The sequence below is a fragment of the Jaculus jaculus genome, chromosome 8, assembly GCF_020740685.1.
Source record: "Jaculus jaculus isolate mJacJac1 chromosome 8, mJacJac1.mat.Y.cur, whole genome shotgun sequence".
Taxonomy (NCBI): domain Eukaryota; kingdom Metazoa; phylum Chordata; class Mammalia; order Rodentia; family Dipodidae; genus Jaculus; species Jaculus jaculus.
This window is the reverse complement of record NC_059109.1, coordinates 77,316,361-77,343,430: the sequence shown is the minus strand read 5'-3', so window position 1 is coordinate 77,343,430 and position 27,070 is coordinate 77,316,361. Positions and strand designations below refer to the sequence as shown.

Below are 27,070 nucleotides of genomic sequence, written 5' to 3'. Positions count from 1 at the left end.
TGGCATTAAAGGTATGCACCACCACAACCAGCCTAAAGTGACTTTTGTTTGTAGGGAGCTAATGCAGACGCCATTACAAGATGGCGCTGGCTTCCTGCCAGTCTTGAGGTAAACAATTCCTTATTTAGGCAGCGCCTTGGCGCCAACCTCGCTTGAGGTTGCGCATGCGCTTGACGCACCTTGTCTCGAGCCTATCCCGTGGCTCCTGTGGGCGGGTGAGCCTATGGCAGCCAATCAGCAGGCGCCCCATAGTATTCTGCCCTATAAAAGCAGCTACACTCCTGCGCCCCTCGCCCCTCGCCATCAGCTTTCCTGTTAACCAAGAGGCTCTCCAATAAAGTGTGATCAAGAAGGATCTTCGTCTGGTGGTCGTTCTTCTCCTGCAGGACAGGGGGCTCGCCCCATTCGTTATCTTTCCTTACTAATGTTGGTTTGAAGTCTATCTTGTCAGATATTAGGATAGCAACCCCTGCTTGATTCCTAGTCTCATTCGCTTGAAATGCCATTTTCCATCCTTTTACTCTGAGACATTATCTATCTTTTATTGAGAGATGAGTTTCCTGGAGGCAACAAGCAGCAGGATCCTGCCTTTTGATATATAGTCTGTAAGCCTTTGTCTTTTGTTTGGGGCATTGAGGCCATTGATATTAAGAGTTATTATTGAAAGGTATGTGTTTATTCTCACTATTCTTCTTATTTTGTAGTGCTTCCTGTTTCCCCTCTACTCTCTGGTTTTAACTGTTATTTGAGTGTGGTTTATTATTTTCCTGTTTGCTTATATGTGTGCTTTGCTTTCTCTTCAGTGTGAAGGATTCCTTCAAGTATTTTCTGTAGAGCTGGCTTAGTTGTCATAAATTCCTTTAGCTTGTTTTTGTTGTGGAATGTGTTTATTTCTCCTTCAATATGGATAGATAGCTTTGCAGGATAAAGTATTCTTGGTTGGCAGTTGTTATCTTTCAGAACTTGGAATATATCATGCCAAGCCCTTCTGGCTTTTAAAGTTTGTGTTGAGTAATCTCCAGTTATTTTGATGGGTTTGCTCTTGCAGGTGACTTATGTATTCCCTCTAACTGCTTCCAATATATTTCCTTTGGTTTGTGTGTAGTAGTTTAATTATAACATGGCAAGGAGAGGTTCTTTCCAGGTTTTGTCTGTTTGGTGTTCTAAAAGCTTTTTGTATCTGCATTGGCATTTCTTTCCCAGTTTGGGGAAATTTTTCTTCTATAATTTTGTTGAAAATGCCTACTAAGCCTCTGGATTTAAATTCTTCTCCTTCTACTATACCTTAAATTCTTATGTTTGATCTTTTCATATTGTACCAGATATCTTGAAATTCCCCTTCATATCTTGCTTGTCTTTCTCTTTGTTTTTCTCTTTGTTGGATTGTATTAGGTCTGCCACCTGGTCTTCTAGTTTAGATATTCTATTCTCTCCTTCATCTATTCTATTGGTGAGACTTTCCACAGAGTTGTTTTATTTGACTGACTGTTTTTTTTTAGTGGTATAATTTCTGCCTGGATTTTCTTCAGTATTTCTAGTTCCTTACTCATGTCTTGTAAATGATCTCCTTATTTCATTAAGTTGGTTGCCTGTGTTCTCTTGGAATTTCTTCAGGAGTTTGTTTTCTTCCTTAATTCCTTTGCTTTCTTCTTTGATTTCTTCAATTTCTTTGAGTATAGATAAAATCATATATATATATATATATATATATATATATATATATATATATTATATATATATAAAATCTTTGTCAGGCATTTCATCTAAAACAGTCTCATTTGGGGCCATTTCTTACAGATTTATAACTTTTGGTGGGATTATATTGTCTTGATTCTTTGTGTTTCTTGTATTACAATACTGCAATTTTTGCATCCTGAGTTGATTTGATGCTTGGGTTTTCTAATAATCTGCAGTGAATTTAGATTTGTAAATCCAACTTTATGTACCTTCAGAGTAGGCATTTAAGGTGCTAAGTGTAGCTCTTTTACTCCAATCCAACCACAGAAGTAATCCTAGGTGTTGAATTTCCCTGCTATTCAAGTATTCTAGTGGGCTTGGTGGAGCAATTCACTGGTAAATTCTACAATTCATCTGAGTAATATACACATTGAATAACAATCAGTGCAGAGTATGCAAGTGTGGGGACTGAAACAGATAACCTTATAAATACACAATCCCTAAGTGTGTGTTGTTCTGCTCCCTTAATCCTGTCAGCTGGTAGGTTGAGATTTCGGTTTTGATGTGTGTTCCTGCTGCCAATAGTGACAGAATAAAAGGACAAAGATCCTATGAATCTGAAAGCACCAAAGGCAATAATAGTCAATCCCCAAATACAGATAATAGAAAATGGTAAAGCCAACCAAGAATATGTAACCCATAACCTGCCCTGACAGAGAAAGAGAGATCAGCACTTCTTGTGCAGGCTTGTGTACCTGCTTTTTTTCCAGTTGGCCTCGTTACCTTTTAGGGTTGCTTCAAATCTCACCAATGCTGAGTGCCCACTTTGATCCCTCCAATCCCTCCATGTTGTGCTATGAATCTGGTCTGATCATCTCTGCTGGATGTCCTGCTGCTGGGAGCCAAATGCATTCTCTGGAGGCTTGTGGTGTTGTTGTTGGGGGATGGAAGAATGCAGGAAGCCTGGAGTTATAGTGGAACTGCTCAGCTGGTGCTGCCTTGTGTCCCATTCAGCAGCTCCTCTGCTCTCTCTCCTTCATGCTTCTTGACTGCCTAAGGAGGCTGATGAGCTTGGAAAATCCTCTTGTTTGGTGTCTCTTCCTGTAGCTGAGTGCCACATGGATGTGCAGAACCATGCATTTTCACACTGATCAGGTCTAGGTCCAGGTTCATAATCTCCTCTTAATCTCTCCTGCTTCTCTGCTGCTGCCAATAAAAGCTTATATACCTTCACTTTTCAGATGAAGAGTGTATTTTGCTGTGGTTTTCCTCAAATTCCTTCTTGGGTTGGATTGGTGTGACTCATATGCAGCTATCTTACCCAGAAGTCAAGCTCTTGTATTATAATGTAGAGATTTTTGCATCTTGGATTAATTTGATGCTTTGGTTTTCAAATTATCTGCAGTGTTCTTAGATGTATAAATCTGATGTTATATATCAGGGTAGGAGCTTAAGATGTTAGGTGTGGCTATTAAAAGACTCTCAGAGTAACAGCAAAAATGACCCTAGGTGTTGGGTTTTCCTGCTATGCAAGTATTCTAGTAGGCTGGGTGGAGCAAAATACAGGCAAATTCTAAAATTTAACTAAACAATATACACATTCAATGAAAACCTGCATAGAGTGTTTCTGCAAGAGTAGGTATTAAAACAAACAGTTCCTCTCACAATGTCAAAGTCCCTAAGGATGTGTATTGCTCCACACTGTTAATCCTGTTAACTGGGAGGTTGAGATTTCTGGTCTGTAGAGGGTTCCAATGTCAGCTTGTGATCAAGTGAGATCATCCTCCCCCCATGAGTGACAGAAGAGGAGACAAAGGCACTATAAATCAGGAAGGAACAAATGACAACCCCAAAATATAGCTTATTTAAGAATGGTAAATCTGACCATCCATCAGATTCAACACATAAACTACCCTGATATGGAAAGTGCACTCAGAACTTCCAATGCAGGTCTACACAGCAGGTTTTGTGGCTGTTTCTGACCTGGTGTAAGTAGGTCCTGTTACCTTTTTGGACTGCTTTGGTTTCAGCTATGCATGGTGCCCACTTGTGTCCCTCTTTGCTGTGCAGTGAACTCAGGTTGGCTGGCTGGGTCAGTGGGTCGCTGCTCTGATAGCCTGTGCTGGGTGCTGTGTAGGTGTGTTTCCTTCCCCAGGTCTCTGGTGATCACTCACGCGTGCTCTGGTGGTGGGGGAGGGGAAGCTGTGGATGGTAGCTGTAGTTGTACCGCTGGTCCCTGTGATCCTTTTACTCACAAACCACTCAGATGGCTCCTGCTGTTTGCCCCTCAGGTTTATTGAGTTTGTGAGGAGGCTGTTGTGCGTGGAATATCTCCTCACCTGGCTGTTCCTGCTGCTTAGGCAGAGCCTGGCAACCATGGCTGCATGGACCTGGTGCTACTGCTGCTGGAGCTGCTGCTACCTGCTTCTGTGGTCTCTAGTTGCTTTGACTCTCTCCTACTTTTCTGCTGCAGTTGATTATTTTTATACACCTTTACTTGTAAGTAGAATAGTGTATTTTGCTGGCTTTTTTCCTTTGTCTCTGCTGCCCCCCATCCAGGCTGCTTTGGCTTGGTTACTATGCTGCCATCTTACCTGAAAGTCTCACCACTTTTTTTTTTTTTTTTTTTTAAGTGAATGGAGTTTTAGTGTAATGGGCAGTGACCAAGAGGAATAAAGATTGATGGTACTTTGGATCTAAGGTTACACCCTATCTCTCATAAAATGGAAGAGCTGTTTCATTGTTGTGCTAATTGAATTCCATCCTGATTGTCTCTGTTATTTCTGTTCATTGACTAGGTTTGCTGTCGCTTTTACAGAGTCAATGAAGGAAATAGCACAGCAGCAGTGGGTACGTGATCTTTTGCTATTATTTGGGTTGTACTAGGGTGCCGTGAGGTGGCCTTATTAGATGATTCTAGTGGAGCACAGTAGCAATTATGCTTTCCATATGTATTGATCTTTTTGTTTTTGAGGTAGGGTCTCACTGTGGCCCAGGCTGGTCTGGAATTCACATTGTAGTCTCAGGGTGGCCTTGAACTCACCACTATCCTCCTACCTCTGTTTCCTGAGTGCTAGAATTAAAGGCATGTTCCACTATGCCCAGCTTCATATGTTTATCTTTTAAACAGTATAGATTCTTTACAACCTTCACTGATTTATATGTGTGTGGTTAGCAGATACATGTTTGCATGTTTGGATGGGCATGTATGTGCGTGTGCATGATCATGTGTGTGCATGTGTGTGGAGGACATAGGTCAACACTAAGTGCTTTACTTGATTGTTCTCCACTTTATGTATTGAGCTAGAGTCTATTACTCAAATCTAAAGTTTGTTCCAGGGATTCCCTGTCTCTGCCTTCATGCTTGGATTTCTGGGGGCTACCACACTCACCCAGGGATTCCAGGGTACCACCATTCCCACTCAGGCATTCCAGAGGGCCCCCACATCCACTCAGGTACTCCAGTGGGCCCCACACCCACTCGGGTACTCCAGTGGGCCACCACCCTCACTCGGGGATTCCAGTGGGCCCCTGCACTCCCTCAAATACTCCAGTGTGCCCCCACGCTCACACGGGGATTCCAGTGGGCCATCACACTCACTCAGGAATTACAGTTGGCCACCACACCCCATGCAAGGACTCCAGTGGGCCACCATGTCCACTCAGAAACTCCAATGGGTCGTCACACCCACACCCACTCAGGGATTCCAGTGGGCCATTACACCCACTCAAGGGTTCCAGTAGACCACCATGCCACCTCCAGGATTCCAGTGGGCTAACATGCCACCTCCAGGATTCCAGTGGGCTAACATGTACACTCTGCATTATGAGTATTCATACTTGTGCAGCCAGTACTTTACCCACTAAGCCATCTCCCCAGCTCAGAAGAAAGTCTTATTAGTGCTGGAAGAGAACAATCCGGAAAGTATGTTGATCCTTAGAGGAGTAGATGCTCTCAAAATTTAACAGGTTGTTTTGTTGTTGTTGTTCTTGTCATTAGACCACAAAAAAGCCCAGGAGCCAAGTCCTTTAATGCCTTGTCTGATTTCTTCTTATGTTCTCAGAGTGGGAAGTTTATGGGCTGTCCTATAACTGCCAGGCAATCTCATATACCTGAGATTAATAACCTGTGAGGTGAGAGGTAGTTTCCTGGGATGGATTATTTATTTAAAAACTTGTAAACAGTAAAGGCTTGGTAGATCTGCAGTGAATTCACTTACCACCTGGGTGTTCATGGTAGTTCAGGAAGGATGAATGATATGGGGTGTCTTATCTGGACCCCAGGGGTCTGTGGAAGACAATCCATTCTCTAGTAGCTGAGTTGTGTCCACAGCACTGTGAGCCTGGGATTTGCCTGCTCTTTAGTTGTGTGCCCATCATGCCTACTACCTCTCCATCTGCAGTATGATTCACAGTGGTGGGGTTTAAAAGCCAGACTCATTGTAACATAATTCTATTCTGCAAAATATACCATTTAGAGATGGCTGTACTGGGTACAGAATAGGACATGGGCATGGGTGAGGCTGAGGCTCTCATCCTGAAGTTGAGAATGCTACTTGTGTGAGTGAAGACAGCAGGGTCATGGTGTGTGTGCATTTTTGGACACAATTCCAAGCCAAGATCTGGGCTGATGTTTCATTATTATTCTTCCCTTCCCTTCCCTTCCCTCCCCTTCCCTCCCCTCCCCTTCCCTCCCCTTCCCTTCCCTCCCCTTCCCTTCCCTTCCCTTCCCTTCCCTTCCCTTCCCTTCCCTTCCCTTCCCTTCCCTTCCCTCCCCTCCCCTCCCCTCCCCTCCCCTCCCCTCCCCTCCCCTCCCCTCCCCTCCCCTCCCCTCCCCTCCCCTCCCCTCCCCTCCCCTCCCCTCCCCTCCCCTCCCCTCCCCTCCCCTCCCTTCCTCCCTCCCTCCCTCCCTCCCTCCCTCCCTCCCTCCCTCCCTCCTTCCTTCCTTCCTTCCTTCCTTCCTTCCTTCCTGTGAGACAAATACTATTTAAAAATGTCTAGTCTGGAACATGTTATGTAGACCAGTCTTGCCTTAAATGCCAGGCTTGCGTTAAATTCACAGTGATTCTCCCTCCTTTGCCTCTTAGGAAATGTTGACTGGATTTTCATAAAGGTGGTTTTTTGAAATGCTTTTGTGTGGGCTTTTTAGGGCATGTCTACCAGCCCCAGTTTGACACCCTATCGGGTCCCTAGTGGCTTCTTGCCAGCCTTGTGTGCAGCTCGTATCATTTGGCCCAGCATGTCCTGTTTGGGGCAACATTACCTGATGGTTTGTGTATTATAGTCTTGATCAGGAATTTAAAATGTCTTGGTTCACAGTGCTGGGGAAGTAGCTCAGTGGTAGAGTGCTTTCCTACCATGTGTGAGGCCCTGGGTTCAATCTTCAGCACAAAAATTTTTAACTTCAGCAGAGTGTGTTGATGCCCACCTGTAATCCAAGCAACAAGGAGGCTGAAGAAGACTGAGGCTGGTGGATCACTGAGGATAAATTTCAGGGCACACTGGTCTATAGAATGAGAGATACCTTGTCATAAAAGAAAATAAACGATGTGCTTCATTACTCATTTTCAAGGGTAATATGTATACTTTACTTTAAAACATCCCGTGTGGAATGAGCTGTGGAAGAGAGACAGAGTCCATGACTGCCACAGGCAGAGCTTATGCCATGTGAATGCAGCAAGTTATGTGTTTGCTGACCTACCTGATACATTGCTTTCTCACGACTCTTGGAGTCTGTGATGAGCTTGCTGCCTATTGAACTGTGGCTGGCTCCTGCACAACATCTCCTTAAACCTGGTTAGTTAGTTCTGAGAACCCTTGGCCACAGCTAGAACCTCTTCCCAGGCCTTTGTTTTAATCCTTGTGTGTATATGTGTCCTATGTGTGTGAATGTTCATGTGTGTAAGTGTGGCCACATGTATCACAGAGCTTGTGGACATCAGAGGACAACTTCCAGTGTCAGTTCTTGCCTTCTACCTTGTTTGAGGTAGGATTTCTTGTTTACTCCTATGTGTGTTAAGCTAGTGGCTGGAGAGCTTCCAGGATTCTTCTGTTTGCCTCTCATCCTGCTGAAGGCATGCTTGGAGTACAGATCCTTGTGCTACCATGACCAAATTTATGTGGGTACTGGGGATCTGAACTCAGGACTTCAGGCTTGCACAAATTATTTTTCTACTCATCCATCTTCCTATGCCTTTTATCAGTTTCCACCACTGTGGAAATATCCATCCATCTATCCTTGGTTTTATATTCAGACAGTCTGACTGTTGGGCTGGCCCTCTGCACCCTGCCCAGTGAGACCTTCATGTAGAGACCCCACCTTGGAAGCTAATCATTTTAATGATGTCTTTTAAGACTGGCTTTCCTTGGAGATTTCTTGATGGAATGAGAACTTTTCATTTTTTCCCATGTGAGATCCCTGGGGACTCATCAATTCCAGAATATGCATCTGCTGTAGAATCTGATGGGGCATGTGCCTCCTTGCTAGGCATTTGAATTTCTGGCAGGCCTCAGCCTTGTTGGTCACTAACCATGAGCTTAGGTTTCCTTCCCTACTGGAGGTATCTGCCCTTTCGATCCCTTTGGGCCTCATTCCATTTCTTTCTCCTCTTTCTCCCTTTTGTCTTCCTTCTTTCTTTTTTAGTCTGAGCATGGGGGATACCCTCTTCCATTTGAGGTCAAGTAGCCTAAGTCATGCTTCCAGAGCCCCATCCTACATAGCGAGCAGGCACATCAGCTGCTGTCATTGCCACACAGCCATTGTGAAGCCAAAGATGCCTTTGCCTCATTCCAGAGACCTCTTTCTCTGTGCTTCTTATTTTAGAGACTTTGTGTAAAGCAGAAGTAACTTGTGCTCTCACTGAGCTGCTTTGTGGACAACTTAGAGGTCTTTTCCAACAAGAATTGTAATGACTTTTATTTATAAAAAGATCACCAAATTTACCTTTTTTTTTTTCTCCCTCTTTCAAAAGCCACATGCAAAGGGTAAGATCTTTGTCCAGAGCCAAGGTAAGAACTTTTAAATCTTATATTTTAAGAGAATGTTTGTGAGTGAGACATATTTCTGAGATTTATTAAAATAACTAGTAGAATAGATACCTTTTTATTTTCTAACATTAGAATAAAAGGTGGGGGGCTGGGAAGATGACTCAGTGGGTAAAATGCTTGCTGCATAAGCTTAAGATCTTGAGTTTAGATCCTCAACATCCATGTAAACATGCTAGGTGTGGTGTCATGAGCCAGGAATCCCAGTGCCAGGGAGGCAGAAACAGGGAATCTCTGGGGCTCAGCAAGAGACCCTGTCTCAGAGAATAAGGTAGAAAGCAACTGAAGCAGATCCTCAGCATGAATGTCTGGCCTCTACACAATATACACGTGCACACACATGTACATGAACATGCATAGACATGTGTGTGCACATCAGACATGCACACCTGCAAAAAAGAATAAAAAATAAATAGGAAAAAATAATAAAGTAACAATAAAAAGTGTAGATGACCACATTTTCCAGCAGTGGAAGTATGATCTACTCTATCCTGATGTTCTTTTAATTTCCATTTAATTAATTTATTCTTTATCCATCCATCCATCTCTCTCTACCTCCCTCCCTCCCTCTTATCTATCTACTTATTTATCCATTTGGTATTTATTCATCTTTTAAGGCAAGTTCTCACTCTAGCCCCAGCTGGCCTGGAATTCATTATGAGCTTCCTGAGTGCTGGAATTCAAAGGCATGCTCCATTATGCTTGGTGCCCCTGTTTTTAAAACCTAAGCCAAACAAACTGCAAAGTGCTTGTAGATTGGAGCTGTGCTTCCTCCACACCACCCTCCTGTCCTCACTCCATTCAGCCCAATGGTGGCACATGGCTGGCTTAGTATAACCTTCTGAACTCCAAGCACACTTGCAAACCACTTCCTGGCAGGCCAGGTGAACTGAGCTGCTGATGACAAGGTGGGAAACGCAGGCTCTTCCCTGGTGACAAGCATGTCATCATGGCTGTAGTATCTGGAAGGATGTTTTGCTTGTTCTGAGCTAGGGTCTCAAGTATCCCAGGCTGGCCTTAAACTTACTATGTAGCCAAGGCTGGCTTTGAACCTCTGATTCTTTTGTCTTTTGCTTTCTAAGTGCTGGGATCACAGACGGGCAGTACCACAACTGACTTGCAAATGAGCTTTCTTGGAATCACCATTGTGCAAATGATGTGCTCATAGGGTTGTGTAAAGCATCTGTAGGATTTCCCATGGGCAGGACCCGGAGCCACCTGTGATGTTCCCATGGGCAAGGAAATCCTGTGATTTCCTTGGCTGCTTTTATGCAGAGGGAAGCCCTGGCTATGAGCCTGTGCCTATACCCTGAGCTCCTCCTACCCCCTGTGCTTCTAAAGTGAACCTGTTTAACCTCTTTTCATCCCTCCCACCCTTCTAGAGGCAATGTCTTACTATGTAGCCTAGACTGGCCTGGGACTTTCAGAATTCTTCTTGCAGTTGGCCTCTTAAATACTGGGATTAAAAAGGTATAAGTCACCACACCTAGCTATTGTTTTTGAGGTAAGGTCTCACTGTAGCCCAGGCTTACCTGGAATTCACTCTATAGTCTCAGGATAGCCTCATTCAGTCCTTCTCTGTCTCCCGAGTGCTGGGATTAAAGGCGTGTGCCACCATGCCTGGCAACATGTTTACTTTTAAATAAGAAAGTTAAATTAACAAATCTGACAATATAGCACACAATTGTGCATGATTTGCTAATCATGAAGATTAAGAATTTTAAGTATAGGTGACTTTTACATGGACAGTTACAATTTAGAAGCCTTTTACATGCCTCTTTAAGGAACTCCAAATCTGTATGAGCCAGAGGAAGTTTGACTCAGGGATGGAAATGGGGCCCAAGTGGAACGAGTGTTCATTTGGAATCCTCTTTGCATCAAACCTCCTGGGGTATCACTTCAGATGCTGAATGACTTTATAAGAACCAAAACTAGTGCTGGGGAGTTGGCTGAGCAGGTAATAGTGCCTGCCACACAAATACGAGGATCTGAGTTCAATTCTTAGTACCCACGTAAAAAGCTGAGTTGGGACAATGCATGCCTGCAACCCCAGTGCTGAGGTGCTTGAAGACAGGAGAATCTTTGGGACTCTCTGGTCAGGCAGTTTGACTCAAATGGCAGCTTCAGGTTCAGTGAGAAATTGTGTCAAGGAAGCAATGTAAAAATAGTACAACTGACATTCAACATTTTCCTCTGGCATGGATGCATGTAGAGTGCATGCATCTGTGCATATGCACATACACACACACACACACACGCACACACACACACACACACCCACACCCAAAATCAATGCAACAATGTGATTTTTCCCTTTTCTTATTCCTTTCACCAGGAATTGCAACAACACCTAATTCTGCCTTTAACTGGGACAGCTTTCTACAGAAGTTAGGTAAGGTGTGGTAGTCTCTCCAGACTCTGCCTGAAGCATCCTTTGTCATCTGCAGTTAGTCTCCTATTGTGTTCTCCTGGTTCTGAGAGAAAGGTGGTCACATCACAGAAATGGGTTGGTTCAGGTGGACCTGGGCAGGAAATAACATCACAAATTGGAACAAGAGAAGGCAGAATTGGGAGACAAGAATATCAAACTGTTACTCTTCTAAATACCTTCTTTATTTTTTCACTGATTTATAATTTTCCTTTTTTGAGGTAGGGTTTCACTCTAGCCCAGGCTGACCTGGAATTCACTATGCAGTCTCAGGGTAGCCTTGAACTCACGGTGATCCTCCTACCTCTGCCTCCCAAGTGCTGAGATTAAAGGTGAGCACCACCACGCCCAGCTTGATTTATAATTTGCTAAAAAAGAGTTTGTCATAGCACAGAAATGGACAGGTCTGGGAACAAAAGATAAGTCAAGTAATTGGGGACAAGGGCAGGAGAGTGACTGGGAGAACACACACACTTGATCACCTACTCTGTGGCTAGTGGAGCTTTGGCGCTGGGGGAGGAGTGGGGTGGTAAGTGAGGCTGGAGGTAGGAGGATGAGGCCTTTCTGATATTGTTCCCACTGTATGGTTTGTGGTGCTGGGGAATCAAACTCAGGGCCTGGTACTGAAGTGAGTTCTCTGCCGCTTAGCTATATCTCCAGCCCCTAACACATGCTTCTAAGTGCTGCTCTGTTTAACATTTATTCTTTTCAGAGTAGCATCCCTGTGTGTTCATTATTTTACTCTATTAATTACATGATAAGTGACACTATAGAGAGATGAGAAAATGTAGGTTAGAAAATGAAACAAGTTTCATTTCTTGGTATCTCATCAACAAAACTGTTGTTAATGTTTGGCGTGACCTTTTTAAAGCAGTTTTACTCATATTTAAAAGGTACTAGAGATAAAAATAAAATGAAGCTGTATTTACTACTCTGACCTGCTTTATTCATGATTGTCATAGAGAATGGAGCAAAGTTGACATTTAAAATTTTTTTTTTAATTTTATTTATTTATGAGAGAGAGAGAGAGGCAGAGAAAGAGCGAGACTGGGTATGCCAGGGTGAACTCCAGATTCATGCACCCCATGGTTTACTTGGGTTCTGGGGAATTGAACCTAGGTTCTTTAGTTTTGCCAGCAAGCGCCTTAACCTCTAAGCCATCTCTCTGGCCCCAAGTTCACATTTTTAAAACAATGAATTTTTTTTCCATCAAAGTGCTCGCCAGTCCTACTGAGCTTCTGAGATCTGATGAGATTGGGTGCGTTCATGATGGTATGGCTGTAGACTAAAACAATGAATTTATAGATGATAATTCACATCTCATGAAATGCAGCAATTTCAAGTAGAGAATCATGCAAGCTTTTGGAAAATGTGTGTGTGTACAGGTTAGAGAACAACCTTGGTTGTAATCCTCGGGTTCCTTGTCTGCCTCTTTTTTTAAAAATTTTTATTTATTTATTTGAGAGCGAGCAAGAAAGCGAGCGAGAGAGAGAGAGAGAGAGAGAGAGAGAGAGAGAGAGAGAGAGAAGGAGGGAGGGAGGGAGAGAGGGAGGGAGAGAGGGAAAGAGAGAATGGGCGCGCCAGGGCTCCCAGCCACTGCAAATGAACTCCAGATGCATGCGCCCCCTTGTGCATCTGGCTAACGTGGGTCCTGGGGAATCAAGCCTCGAACCGGGGTCCTTAGGCTTCACAGGCAAGCGCTTAACTGCTAAGCCATCTCTCCAGCCCTTGTCTGCCTCTTTTTGAGACAGCATCTCTCACTGGCCTGATCTACCAATTAGGCTAGACTGACTGGCCAGCAAGTCCCAGGAATTGTGCTGTCTCTAGTTTCCAAGTGCGGGAATAGGCACACACCACCACAGGTGGCATTTTTTCATGGTTTTTGGAGATCAAACTGTGGTCCTCATGCTTGTAAGACAAACACGTTACCAACTAAGCTATCTCCCATGCTTCCTCTGTTTTTTTTGTGATGGTTTGATCTGCAGTAGTGAGAGGTGTAGGAGCTCATTTTTCATGTATTTTACCAGATGTTTTCTTAAGAGGAATTTCTAGCAGTGGCATCTTGCTGAACTTAATCAGAGCTCCCATGTTCCTTGCAAGACTATCCCCTGACAAGGCGGAATCAATCCACAGCCCATCAGTGGCATATATATGGGAGTGTGCCCACTCCTGTGGTATAGCTCAGAGACCTTTACTACTGTACCTTCCATGTATGGTATGAAATACGCCCAGTATTTGTCCATTATTTTACTGTTTGAAGACATTAGATACAGTACATTTGATTCTCCAAAAATGAGGCTCACAGCATATATTTTTCAGGATCATAACCACCTGTGGTGGTGTGTGCCTATTCCCACACTTGGGAACTAGAGACGGCACGATTCCTGGGACTTGCTGGCCAGTCAGTCTAGCCTAATTGGTAGATCAGGCCAGTAAGAGATGCTGTCTCAAAAAGAGGCAGACAAGGAACCTCAGTATGAATTCAGTAATTCTTTTTTTTTTTTTTTTTTTTTTGGTTTTTTGAGGTAGGGTCTCACTCTGGTCCAGGCTGACCTGGAATTAACTCTGTAGTCTCAGGGTGGCCTTGAACTCATGGTGATCCTCCCACCTCTGCCTCCCAAGTGCTGGGATTAAAGGCGTGCGCCACCACGCCCAGCTCAAATTCAGTAATTCTTGCTAATAACATGAGAACAGGTAAATTTGTTTCTCACATGCAACTATTTTGCATATGTGGTAAGTGTGTGGGTAGTGCACATGCATGTGTGCGAATAAGTGTGTGTATAGGCCAGAAGTTGACAGCTGATGTCTAACTCAGTTGCTCTCCACTTTTTTTTTTTTTTTTTTTTAATTTTGTTTATGAAGCAGGGTCTCACTCTAGCCCAGGCTGTCTTAGAACTCACTCTGCAGTCCAGGCTGACCTTGAACTCATTGTGATCCCCCTACCTCAGCTTCCTCAGTGCTAGGATTATAGGCTATCATGTTTGTTTTTGAGGTAGTCTCTCAAGGATCCTGGAATTCAGCTAGACTAGCTGGCCAGTGATCCCCAGGGAAGCTCCTGTTTTTACCTCCCCAGTGCTGGGTTATGGGTGTGTGCCACCATGCCTGGCTTGTACTTGGGTGCCAAGGATCTGAATTCAGGTCCTCATGCTGTGGCACAAGCATTTTACCCTCAAGCATCTCCCTAGCTTCAAAGGTAGTTTGAACCATAAGAATTCTTTCATTTTAATACCAAATGAGTTTCCTTAAATGGCAGTGCTATTTAGTACTACTTACAGGGTCCAACTGCAGGGTCAGGAAGAGGAAAGTTAAAACTATAGATCTTTCTCTAAGCTTCCAAGAGATTGATGTGAAGATATCTAGAGCCTGCTTTCACCCTGACAAGTTCTACCACCCCCTGCAACACCCAACACACTGTATGTCAGCACTGGTTTCCTTTGAAAATAAAAATCTTTGAGTGTTTTATTAGGAATAATTTCTGTAGCATGTTCATCCACCTGTATGACAGCATATGCCCGCTGCTCTCTCAGCATTACAAATGAGCCCCTGCCATCTGATTACTTCATCATGTCAGTAAGTGCATGTGTGCCATCATTCAGAAGCAGGGGTTCCTTTCAAATTTCCTGTTGTAAGGCTATCTCAGTGCCCATACTTCACAGGAAGCAATGGTGGCATAACTGGGACCATAATTTCTGAAGCACAATGGTTGGTTATCATTCCTGTGATCTTTTGGGTGATATCTGGAACTTGTGTGAGTAATTACAGCTGCTGTAAGGTCATGAATACATCTGCAACAGTCACATCAAGCCTGAAAGATAGAAAAAAAAATATTTGTGTGTGTGTGTATGTGTCTGTGTATATATATACACACACACACAGATATATATGTACACACACACACACACACACACACACACACACACACACACACATATATATATATATATCTTTTAACTTGTTTTTATTTATTTACTTGAGAGAGAGAGAGAAAGGCAGAGTGAGAAGGATAGAGAGAGAGAATGGGCACGCCAGGGCCTCTAGCCACTGCAAACAAACTCCAGATGTGTGTGCCCCCTTGTGCATCTGGTTTACATGGGTTCTGGGTAATCGAATCAGGGTTCTTTGGCTTTGCAAGCAAATGCCTTAACTGCTAAGCCATTTCTCCAGCTCTGGAAGACAGAATTAAGGTACTCCTCCCCATTTTCTGGCTCTTACATTCTTTTTCCCCTTATTCCACACAGACCTCACAGCAGCTGTTTTTACTCACAGAAGACCTGCACAGTTTTGCACAACATATTATCATGAATGTTGGAGGAGGGCAAAAAAACAAAAAACAACCCCCTCATCAAAACAGAAGAGGGGGCTGGGCATGGTGTCATACACCTTTAATCCTAGCATTTGCAAGGCTGAGGAAGGAGGTTTGAGTGTGAGTTTGAGTTTGAGGCTAACCTGAGACACAGAGTCAATTCCAGGTCAGCCTGAGCTAGAGCAAGAAAAAAAAAAAAAAAAAAAAAAGAAGATGGACTAGTTGAAAAAAGAAGGGGAAAGGTGGGTAGTGGGAGGGGATTATGATGAAAATATATAATGTACATGTATAAAAATAGTCAATAAAATGTTTTTTTTAAAACTCTTTGGTAAATAAATATTTTTTTAAGATCACAGGAAATGGGGCTATTGGAAGTCATATAAAACTGTGTACTTGTGAGTGGTGGCTCTCACTTTTGCTCAGTCTGACCTGCAGTGGGAGGCAATTTCAGACCATAAGCATGACACTAACTCATATGAGGGATTAAACCCACCAGAACTTTAGGTGGGTATCTGCCTCTTCCCAAGCCTCAGGACCCATCTGATTTAGCTGCTTTGTAAACTCTGAGGACCATACCCAACACTTGGCTTTGAAGAAGCTGTCAGGGGCTAGAGGGAGCCTCACTGCCATTGTCCTGAGCAGAAGCTCACATGTGCTGGCTGTAGCTCTAGGATGTTTAGTCAGGAATTTTCCACATTTTTCTTTAGTTTCTTGAAAAACCAGTGTTTTGTGCTGTTTGTGGGGAATATACACCTGGCTCTTGAATCCAAATGTTCTGTCTGTATTTTAGTTTTAAAAATCCTAGAGTAAGACCAGACATCTGCTTCCTTGCCTGCCATTCTCTAAATTTCATTTTTTGAATTCATATTACATTTAATCTTCTTTTAGCACAGGGGAAGGATAAGAGAGAAGCAAGGAATACAGGATTAACTCTGTCTTCCTGTAGAGTCTTCTGGGTTTGCAGCCTCAAAATCAATTTAGAGAGTTGGGAATGAGCACTTAAAAAAAAATGAACTAAGGTAGAAAATACCAGAGTGCCTTTGCATGTTGCAAGGCTAAGTATTCTGTTTTTACTGTATATAAGCCTTATGTGTAATGCACTAACAACATGGTGCCTGGGTTGAAATGTGAGGCTTGCCTTAACTGTGAGTCATAGGCATACTATGGAAATCAGGACTGTACCCTTCAGAACAGCCTCTTCCTGGGGCTAGGTTCTCAAGGGATCTGGGCTGGGAGGGTACAGGACTATATTTTCCAGCACCACCAGACCAAGGCCAATGGGGATTGAAGCTATTTTTCTGAGCTGGTGACCAATGTAAGCACAAAGTAATAAGGAAGGTCCCTTATAAGTTTCAATGGACAGTTTTTTTGTTTTTTTTTTTAAAGCCAGGAGCCACATCTGCTCCTCGCACAGCTTCCTTTATACACCCTCTGAGTGTGTTCTTTGTGGAATGTTGTTTGGCTTATGTATTTACATCCCTCCAATTTAGTGAGGCAGGTTCTCTGTTCCCTCTTTCTGAAGCTTATGTGGTCCACCCTCCACCCTCCTCCCTCATCTTCCTGTGTATTTGTACGCTTGTTCCATGTATGTTGGGAATCTGAGCTGAGTGGATTGTGTTCATGTTGGAGAAGTACAACATTGGTTTGTCTGTTACTGCTGTTTTTTTTTTCCAATCACATGAACTCTGTGTGTGTGTGTGTGTGTGTGTGTGTGTATCTGTGGGGCAGGTAGGGGATATGTGTGTGCGTGTGTGTACGCACATGTGGGAACATGCAAGCTTTGTGTGCTTGGCTGAGATATCCAGCCCTAGTCAATGTTCTATCTGCCTGGTTTCACTACTAATAAGAATTATGTTTTCTTTGAACTGAATAAATGATTCTTACACGATACTTTAATCTCTGTCTCCATCAGTCTTTCCTTCACAAGTCCCAGCACACATTAGCAGCTCCTGTCTGGGACTGTATGTGGATTTGGCTGTTTCCCATTCCTGACCTTCTACCCTTAGATATTATGAAGGGAAGTAGCTTATAATTTATTAAAGATAATAGTTTGGCTCCTCACTTTGGATTCAAATGCCTGACTTCCAATTTTCTGACCTTGAGTTCACTTTTGCCCTTAGCCTTTACCTCAGGACTTCATCAAATAAGTACTCACCCAGGTTTATATTCTAACAATGACTTTAGGAGACTTACAGCAGTGGAAATAGGTGTGTGTATAACCCTCAACATATCTTGGTGAAATTTTCAGTAGCTAAGAGATATTATAGTAACAATATTAAAAATATTTTATAATATAATATTTTATAATGATAGTAATAATGTTTTTGAGATAGGATCTAGCTCTGTAGCACAGGTCTCCTATATAGCCAGGCTTGGATTGCTTGCATTGCCAAGGCATTGCTGCTACCTCCACTGTACTCTGTTGGCCTGTAAAGGTCTCAGCTCATCTTAAGTCTAGGAGTAGGAAAGTTGGCTCTACTTGTCATGAGAAAAACCATCAAGCCTGGTGTCTACCATTTATCTTAAATCAAAATGTGTATGTGGCAAGCATGAAGACCTGAGTTTAATCCCAAGCACCTACATACAAAACCATGGATGGCCATGCTCATCTATAAATTCAGAGCTAGGGGAGTGAGCTGTGGAGTCACTGTCAGCCAATATGGCCAAAATGGCAGCTGCAGGTTCAGTGAAAGACTTGGTCTCAAGGAAAAAACATGGAAGAATGATAGAGGAGGACACTTGATGTTTTCCTTTGGTCTGTGCACACATGCCCAAGGGACACACACATCTGCACATACATGTACATATACTATATACCATATATATATATACACATACATACATACATACATAAATACACACACATCACATCTACACTGCACCATGTCATACCACACACAGTACATCCACACACGCCAAAATGTTTGTTTGCTTTTTTCTCAATTGGAACTGGGCCCATGTGCTTTCTGGGACTGACTGCTGGCTCCTATTTCACTCATGCCGTAGAGGCAGACCTGAACTTCTGGGGCTGAGTAACACTCTGGCTTATATACCTAGGAGGGGACTTAGGCAAGGAGCTGAGGGGTCTTGATAGGTGTAGCAAGGCTGGAAGTTGGAGCTAGATGTCTGGCTTTGTTGTAGAAGCTAACCACACTCTCCCCACTGAAGTGTCCACTCTTATTTTACAGAGATTACCCAAAGTGCTGACAGCCTGTATGTGTTCCTTCTGATATGTGGACTTAGGCCAGTGAAGGACCCTCTGTACTTAGTGGATGCATTCTCAGGTATGTGGTGCAGAGCCACCTTCCTCCTTCTCTGTGGCCTTGTGAATGGGAACATGCCTCAGCCTTGTGCTCTCACTGTGGACTCAGGCCAGCATTGATTCAAGATTATTCCTGCTTCAGCATCACAAGGGCTGGGATTGTAGGCATATGTAGCCATGCCCAGCAGGGCTTTTTTTCATTTTCATTGCATGTGAACAGAACTGCTACTGGACTGTTGCTTTGGAAACAATCAGAAAGAATTTATGGGAAAGATAATTAATAAATATAAAATTTCGGTTTAGTGTTCTTGCTTTCCTGTGTCCTAAGATCTGGAGGACTTCATAGACATTGAAAGCAATTAAAAGGTTAAAATAATTTTGTCTAAACTCGGTATGATGACTCAAGCCTGTAATTACTGCACTCAGAAAGCTGATACAGGAGGACTGATGTGAGTTTGGAGCTAGCCTTGGCTACTGATCAAACATAAATAAATAAATAAAAGCTAACGAGAGAGTCATGTCTGAAGCTCTCTCTCGCATGCTCATTTCCCGAGGCCCGTGCAGGTCTGCGGTGCCTATAACACTGATCTCCACATGCTTCAGTGTAGTAAGCACACTGGGTTTGGGTGCTAATTAGCCCTGGTTTTTGAGTAAATTAATCTGGGTTATGTGCAGTATTGTAGAAATTCTGGACTGGGAATGTGGCTTGGTGGGTTGAGTGCCTGCCTAATATGCCATGGGTTCCATCCCCAGCCACGATGGCACATGCTTGTCATTTCAACTGAGGTGGGAAGCAGGAGAATCAAGTGCAAGGCCATCTTCAGCTACATAGGAAGTTCAAAGGTAGCCTGTACTACATGAGACCTTATCTCAAAAGCAAGCAAACAAATAGGTAAATGAATTGATAAACGTATGCATACCTGTAATCCTAGAATTTGGGAGGCTTAGGCAAGAGACTTGCCTTGAGTTCGAGACCAGCCTGGGATACATGGTGAGATTTTTGTCTCAAAAAAAAAAAAAAATCCAAACAAACAAAAAGAAAGAAAGAATGCCTATGCAAAAGTATAAAGTGTCATATGTAAGTTCCAAATAAAGGTATTTTATCTCGACTAATATTATGAATGAAAGCAATAATTTGCATTATAAAGTAATTTTGAGTAAACTTAACTGAGACCTAAAGCTATTTCCTTTTTCTTCCCAAGAATGGCACCAGGAAGCACCAAACGTTTACATGGTGATTGTGGGTCCTGAGGTGAGTCCACATGCTGGGAGCACCAACCTCATGTCTACCTTCTTTCTTCCACTTAGTTTTGACACATTTTTGAACATTACTTTATACTCCTCCTTTAGATACCTGAGCTGTTTTTTCTTTTAAGTAGTTGAAAACAGTGTGCCTTTTATTATTTTAATTTATATATTTTGTTATAATTTGTATTTTATTTAAAATTTTGAAGCAGGGTTTCATTCTAGCTTAGGCTGATCTGGAACTCGCTCTGAGCCCAGGCTGGCCTCCAACTCATGATACTCCTCTGTCTCAGCCTCCCAAGTGCTGGGATTACAAGTGTGCCACCGCACCTAGCTAGTTTGCTCTTTTACAGGTGAAAATCACCTGTGTTTAGCTGATGGAACACTTCCCTAGCACATGCAAAGAAGGCCTTGTACTGATCCTCAGCCTCACAGAAAGGAGGTCGAAGCCAGTCCATGGCTCAGGAGCATTGTGGATGTAGTTAGTCTTTGTCGCTGACTTACTGTACAGGTAATCTTCATAATAATTTATTGTTGCAAAGGGTCACGAACAAATTCTTATAGGAATTCTTAGGGGTTCATATAAAGAGAAAATTACTTAAAAGTTACAAAAGGTAAGTAGTCTAAATTGGTGTATAAGTCAAATACTATGCATATTATCCTTGAAACTCCCTTAAATTGCTCAAAATATGAGCAAAGAGTTGCTCTTTAAACTCAGCCACAGTTTGAGCTGCTGGCTTGTGTTTGGGGCCTTGCTGTTGGGAAGATGAGCATCTGTAAGCTTGATCTGGAGGCTGTTGCCACGGAGACACTTGAAACTGTCCTTCCTGTCCCACATGAAATCCATGTTTCCTGCTGGGCTCTTGGAAGATGTGGATTGTGTACTTTGCTCTCTATCCTCAGGATGGGCAGAGTGTGGCCACACTGATCAGCTTATGAAAACAAACTTTGATTTGCTCCAAGCAAACAAAGAAAGTGTCCCCAGTGTTTCTGGCTATACGAGATGGGCACCATCAGTGTCAACTCTTGTTTCTTCAAGGGTTCCTATTCCAGGGTTACTGCTGTGGTCAAGTGTTTGCCTCCCTCTCCGACAAATTCCTCTGCTGACATCCTTTCCTACAATGTGATGCTATTAGGAACTGGGTCTTTAGGAGATGACCCAGAGAGCTGCCTTGTTCTTCCCATGATGTGTGGACACAGTGAGAAGTGTCCATCCATAATGAGGTGTTGCAGTTACTTTCTCATTGCTGGGATTAAAACACCCTACCTGAAGCCACTAATGGGAGGAAAGGGCTTATTTTGGCTTATAGTCTTGATGGGGAGCTCCATGATGGCAGGGAAAGATGGTAGAGCAGAGGCTGGACATCACCTCTATGCTAACATCAGGTAGACTTATCCGACTTAACATTGGCAAGTCAGGGGCTAATAACATTCAAGGTCTACCCCCAGCAACACACCTTCTCCAGGAAGGCTCCACCTCCAAGTTTTCCATTAGCTAGAATCCAAGCATTCACAAAACACAAGTTTATAGGTGGCACCTGACTCAAATCTGTTGGTGCTTTGATTTTCCACTTCAACCTCCAAGAAAAGCAGCACATTTCTGTTTGTAGACTACATGGTTTGTGTAATCTATGACAGCAGCAGTAGAGTAACACAGTAGAGTAAGGCAGTTGTGTGACCTGTGTAGTGTTGGGTAGAAACTCAGTGTGAACCATCTCACTCACCAACCTGCTGTGTTTGGTTCAGATAAGGATGGCTGGGCTTCTGAGTGTTGACTGCAGGATTTTTCCCAAGGATGGGATTTCACTTCACCCCAGGTAGAGAGAGCACTGACAGACCACAGAAATGATGCCTCCCAAGTCTACCTGGGTGGACCAATGAGTTTGTTGGGGTTACTTCCAAGAGCATGGGCTACTCATAGGTAGCTGAGTCACTAAAAAGCCTCCCCAGCATGGGTGACAGCCCATGGGAAGCTGCATTCCTGGAGTTGTATACACAACTTTCAGGCAGCTCCACCAGAGTCTCCTCTTCTAGCAATTGTTTACTGGCTTATGTAACTTCAAGAGGTGCCTTGTGAGTCTTGCAACTTTCCTGTTTCTTTCCTGAGAATCCTCTCACCTCCAGGAGGGAATACTTCAATTGTGAGGAAACAGCTACTCAACAATACTAAGTATGTGCACAGGGTCCCTGCTTCACTCAGCAATAGAAGTGTCCCTAGAATTTCAGTGAGTGGGTTTCTTTGCAGTTTTTCAGAGGCTAAACTGTTTCATCATTCTTCTTCCTTAATGGTTTCTTTTAGTTCCTTATGGACCCTTAAGCATGTGAAACTTTTCTCAGTATTCTCAAAGGCTTTGGAGTAAGATGCTTGCCTGGAACAAGGCCAGAGAGGCTAATAAATAATCAAGAGTAGAATCTTGAGTAGCCATATTGGATGTCACAAGGGAAAGGAATCTCCCCTAGATCCATGTAGTTGGCTTGGTAGAAAACACACACCCCCACACACACTCCACAAGGAAATTTCCAGTGCATCAATTAAAATCAAGTCCCATAGTGGTGAAGTTATTATTATTAAAATAAATTTTATTTTAGCCTTCTGTTTGAAGACAGAGTTGAAAAAATTTTAGTGTATTGCTAAAATTTATGTTCTCAGGCTTGGAGCTGCAGGCTGTCAACTGTGGCATCTAGAAAGAATTTAATAACATGCTTTCCCTTTCGTTGCTTTTATTTTTATGGTCACATTCTATTTGTAGCATGTGAAACTGTGTTTCTAATTATGAAAATTTCCTTTAAAAATTGAGTTGACTTCACAAAAGATATTAAATAAGCTGTAGCACAGATGGCATGCAGATCTGGCAAACTGTGCAAGTTTATGCAGAAGGATGAGGTTGGGCAAACGGTTTCATGAAGTGTCAGTATGTGCAGCAGAAGCAATATGGAAAGACATGTTGCAGAAAAACACTCATGCAAATGGTCTAGTCTCTAACCTTCAGAAACACAGAAGGTGACATATAAACCCTTTCCAGAGAAGTGGGGCTGTGGGGGAAGGATGTTGAACTAATCGTGGGGCTAGAAGAAAAGAGGGGCTCCCAGCAAGGTGCTCCCCACTGAGCCTGGGTGCATCTTACTCCCAGCTCCTTTTTTTTGGGGGGGGGGTTTTGAGGTAGGGTCTCACTCTAGCCCAGGCTGACCTGGAATTCATTATGTAGTCTCAGGGGGCCTCGAACTCACGGTGATCCTCCTACCTCTGCCTCCCAAGTGCTGGGATTAAAGGCGTGCGCCACCACGCCCAGCTGGACTCCCAGCTCCTTTAAGCTCCCGGAGGAGTGGGTGTGTAGAGGAGCAGGAGCTCTTTCTTTCTTCGTCAGCAGTAGTTCTTCAGGAGGGGCTGCACTGCTCTTCCATTTTAACTGTGCCCTCTCTATCTTTTATTTCTAGAACATATTGCCTCCTCCCTAGCATTTCCCTGTTTTTGAAAGAACAAGGGTAAGAAATGTTCTCATTCCTCCTAATGAACTGAGGCTTCTTGTCCTCAAGGCTGTGTGAAGCAGTAAAGGAGGGCATCACTGTGGTCAGCTCTCCAGGGACTGAGCCGCTAAGGCAAGTTTTGTGGTTCTGAAGATCAGACACTGTGTTCTCCTCCCAAGGGAAGCTACACACCCTGGGTTTGCTGTGTGTGCTGCAAATAATAATACCAAGTGCCTTTACTTTAATTTGTGTATATGCAAGTGCATATGAACATACATACACATGTATATGTATGTGTGAGGTCTTGTGTACATGCATATGGAAACCCAAGGACAAGGACAACTTTGGGTGTTGTCAAATGCTAGCCTAACCTCCTTTTTTTTTTTTTTTTTTTTTTTTTTTTTTTTTTTTTTTTTTAGTTTTTCAAGATAGGGTCTCACTTACTTTAGCCCAGGCTGACTTGGAATTCACTATGGAGTCTCAGGGTGGCCTCGAACTCGTGGCAATCCTCCTACCTCTGCCTGCCTCCCAAGTGCTGGGATTAAAGGCATGCGCCACTACGCCCAGCTTTAGCCACCTTTTTTTTTTTTAAATAAAGTAGAAACTTTGTATGGACACATCATGTATTGGTTCCATTGTTTCCCTCCTCCTTTCCCCCACTCCACTGAGGACCTTCCTTAGTGGGATTGCTGGTATTCCCATAGAGTTGTGGGTTATGCATTGGGAGAGCAGCCATCGGTCATTGTGTGGGTGGCAGGGTATAATGCCTCTGGATGTTCCTGACCACCCTGTGACTCTTACATTCTTCTTATTTTTTAATGTGTAATTTTTATTGATAATTTATATACTTACAGACAATAAACCATAATAATTCTCTTCCCTCCCCTCTTATATTCTTTTTGCCCCTCTTCTGCAAAATTCCCTGAGTCTTGGTGGGTATTTTAAGTCCACTTAAGTGTTGAACTCTTAGAGGCTTCTGGATTTCTGCTTTGGTGCATTATGTATGAGTGTACTCAGTGTCTGTCTCCATCACCCTGGTGCAGGTTGTCAGGCTTTCCATGGAAGCAGCACTCTTGCTCATTGTTTCTCCTGGGCCCTGGCTGATATGGTGATTTATCTCCTGCCAGGGAGTCACCTATTCTTGTCTTGTTGATAGATTTTGGGTGTCCTTGGTTCTTGCTGTTTTGTGAAAAAGAGAAAAGGGTTTTCGAACAGAATGAGATCAGGATAGGTTAAAGGGGGTAAGCATTGGTAAGGTAGAGATATTTTGATGGGTGTAGCCTCCATTTTGGCCAAAGACTAGTGAGAGCTTCTCACTGGAGTCCATAATCTTGGTCTCCATAAGATTCTGACTTCGTTCCCATTTTCAGCTATGAGTTCCTTTCCACTAAGCAGATCTTTTAGAAAAGCACAAAGCCTTTGGTTACCCACTTAGGCTGTGTGCCACTATTGCACAGGTGTGTACATCTTGTCAGGCTGGTTGCTTTCATATAGCAGGGTCCCTTCTTTGCTCACAATGCTGTTGGCTGTGTTTCCCCAGCAGCTCATGTAGCACTTTTCAGCACTGTCTTGGCTAATCAGCTGGGGGCTGGCTGGCCACTTTGTTTTTGAGACAGGATCTGTACTGGCCTGGAGCTCACCAAATAGTCTAGAGGCTGTCTGTTGAGCCCTAGGGACCCTCCTGTCTCCATTTTGTTCCAGCACTGGGATTATAGTCATATACATATATGACTATATATATATATATATATGACTATAGTCATCTTGCATTTTTTTCTGATACATTCTAGAGATTAAACTCAAGTCCTCATACTTGCAAGAAAGCACTTTACTTACTGAACTGTCTCCCCAGCCATGATACCTTTACTTTTAAATGCTGGAAACTGATTAAATATTTTGCCTACTAGAATGTGCCTGTGTGTACATGCATGAACAAACACATACACACACACACACACACACACACGTTAACCTTACGTGCCTTGTGCAACTCATTTCTAATCTCTTTTCATTTATTTATTTATTTATTTATTTATTTATTTATTTATTTATTATTTTGGTTTTTCGAGGTAGGGTTTCACTCTAGCCCAGGATGACCTGGAATTCAGTATGTAGTCTCAGGGTGGCATCAAACCGTTTGTGATCCTCCTACCTCTGCCTCCCAAGTTCTGGGATTAAAGGCATGCACCATCATGCCAAGCTTCTCTTTTCATTTTTAACTTGTGGAAAATGCTCACTAAGTGGTCTGCAGCAAGCATTGTCATGATTTCCCAAGAAGAAGGTGGTCTTCCTTGATTAAGAAACTGTTGGTAGTTGGGGCAGGCTGATGGCCTAGCTGTTTTCAGGGACTGTGGAGGGATATGTCCCAGCAGCATGAGCACCTCACTGTTAACAGATGTTCCTGCTGCCCGTTTACAAGCAAACCTCACACACCTGCAGTGTTCCCACAACACTGGGGCTTGTTAGGCAGATGTGGCTACAGGTTGAGTCCCTGGGATCTTGGTGTCTATTTTCATGGTAAAAGCATTTGCCTTGCCAATTTCATGACATCAAACTGATGTCACTGCAGGTAGCATTAAGAAGAGATGGAGAAGTGACCCAGCAACAGTTCTGGGGAACAGTTATCAGCACTTCTGGTATGTATTTATGGTTTAGTACACATGTGTGCAAGTACATAGGACAGCACCTGAGAACTGTACTCATCTGTATGTGTGTGCATACACATATCTCATAGAAACAAGTATTATTAAACAATACTTCATTTGCTTTATATTTCATCTACTTCAGAATAAAAAAAAACTTTTGCTCTACTATCATTCAAAAATGTATGTTTATATACCTAATTTTATTTCATGATTTATATGTTTTTTTTTTTAATGAATGAGAGCATGGGAGCCACTGCAATTGAACTCCATATGTATGCACCACCTTGTGTACATGTGCAACTCTGCACACTTTCATTACCTTGTGTGTGTAGCTTATGTGGGATCTGAACAGTTGAACATGGTTAGGTTAACTGAGGTGGGAAGGTCTACCTTAACTTTGCAATACCATTCCATGGGCCGGGGTCCCAGACTATATAAAAAGGAGAGAGCTGACTGAGCACTAGCATTTATCACTGTATCCTCACTGTGCACTGAATGTAACTAGCTGCTCCTTTCACCATGTCTTTCCTATGATGATGGAATGTAATGCTGAACTGTAAGCCAAAGTAAGCCATTCTCCTTCTTCTTTTACAACTAGTTCTCCTTCTCCTCTTTCTTTCTTTTTTTTCCCAAGGTAGATGTCACTCTGGCTCAGGCTGACCTGGAATTCACTATGTAGTCTCAGGCTGGCCTTGAACTCACAATGATCTTCCTACCTTTGCCTCCTGAGTGCTGGGACTAAAAGAGTGTGCCACCATACCCTCTTTCTTCTTTAAGTTGCTTCTTGTCAGGGGCATTTGGTCACAACAAGAAGGAAGTAACTAATATACCACCCAATGTAAACTCGCTTTCTTCCATCATCAGAACCCCCAAATATCTGTTACTTTTCACACTTTCTGAATCTGAATTGTTGAAAAGACTAAAGTCATTTTCCATTTGACTTAGAATATTTGTAGTAGCATTAGATGTTCATATGCTAATAACTTGGAGGCGGGTTTGAA

At 43.0% G+C, this 27,070-nt stretch overlaps 1 protein-coding gene across 7 annotated transcripts in view; it reads left to right on the top strand.

Annotated features, from left to right (window-relative positions):
- Glt1d1 (glycosyltransferase 1 domain containing 1) overlaps positions 1-27,070 on the top strand; it is a 173,962-nt gene that overhangs the window by 65,021 nt on the left and 81,871 nt on the right. For all 7 annotated transcript variants that reach the window (XM_045155692.1, XM_045155691.1, XM_045155690.1 and 4 more), the window contains exons 4-8: positions 4,476-4,527; positions 8,649-8,685; positions 11,057-11,113; positions 18,641-18,736; positions 19,917-19,966. In XM_045155692.1, coding sequence (XP_045011627.1) covers positions 4,476-4,527; positions 8,649-8,685; positions 11,057-11,113; positions 18,641-18,736; positions 19,917-19,966 — 292 coding nt within the window. The remainder of the gene's footprint in view (positions 1-4,475; positions 4,528-8,648; positions 8,686-11,056; positions 11,114-18,640; positions 18,737-19,916; positions 19,967-27,070) is intronic.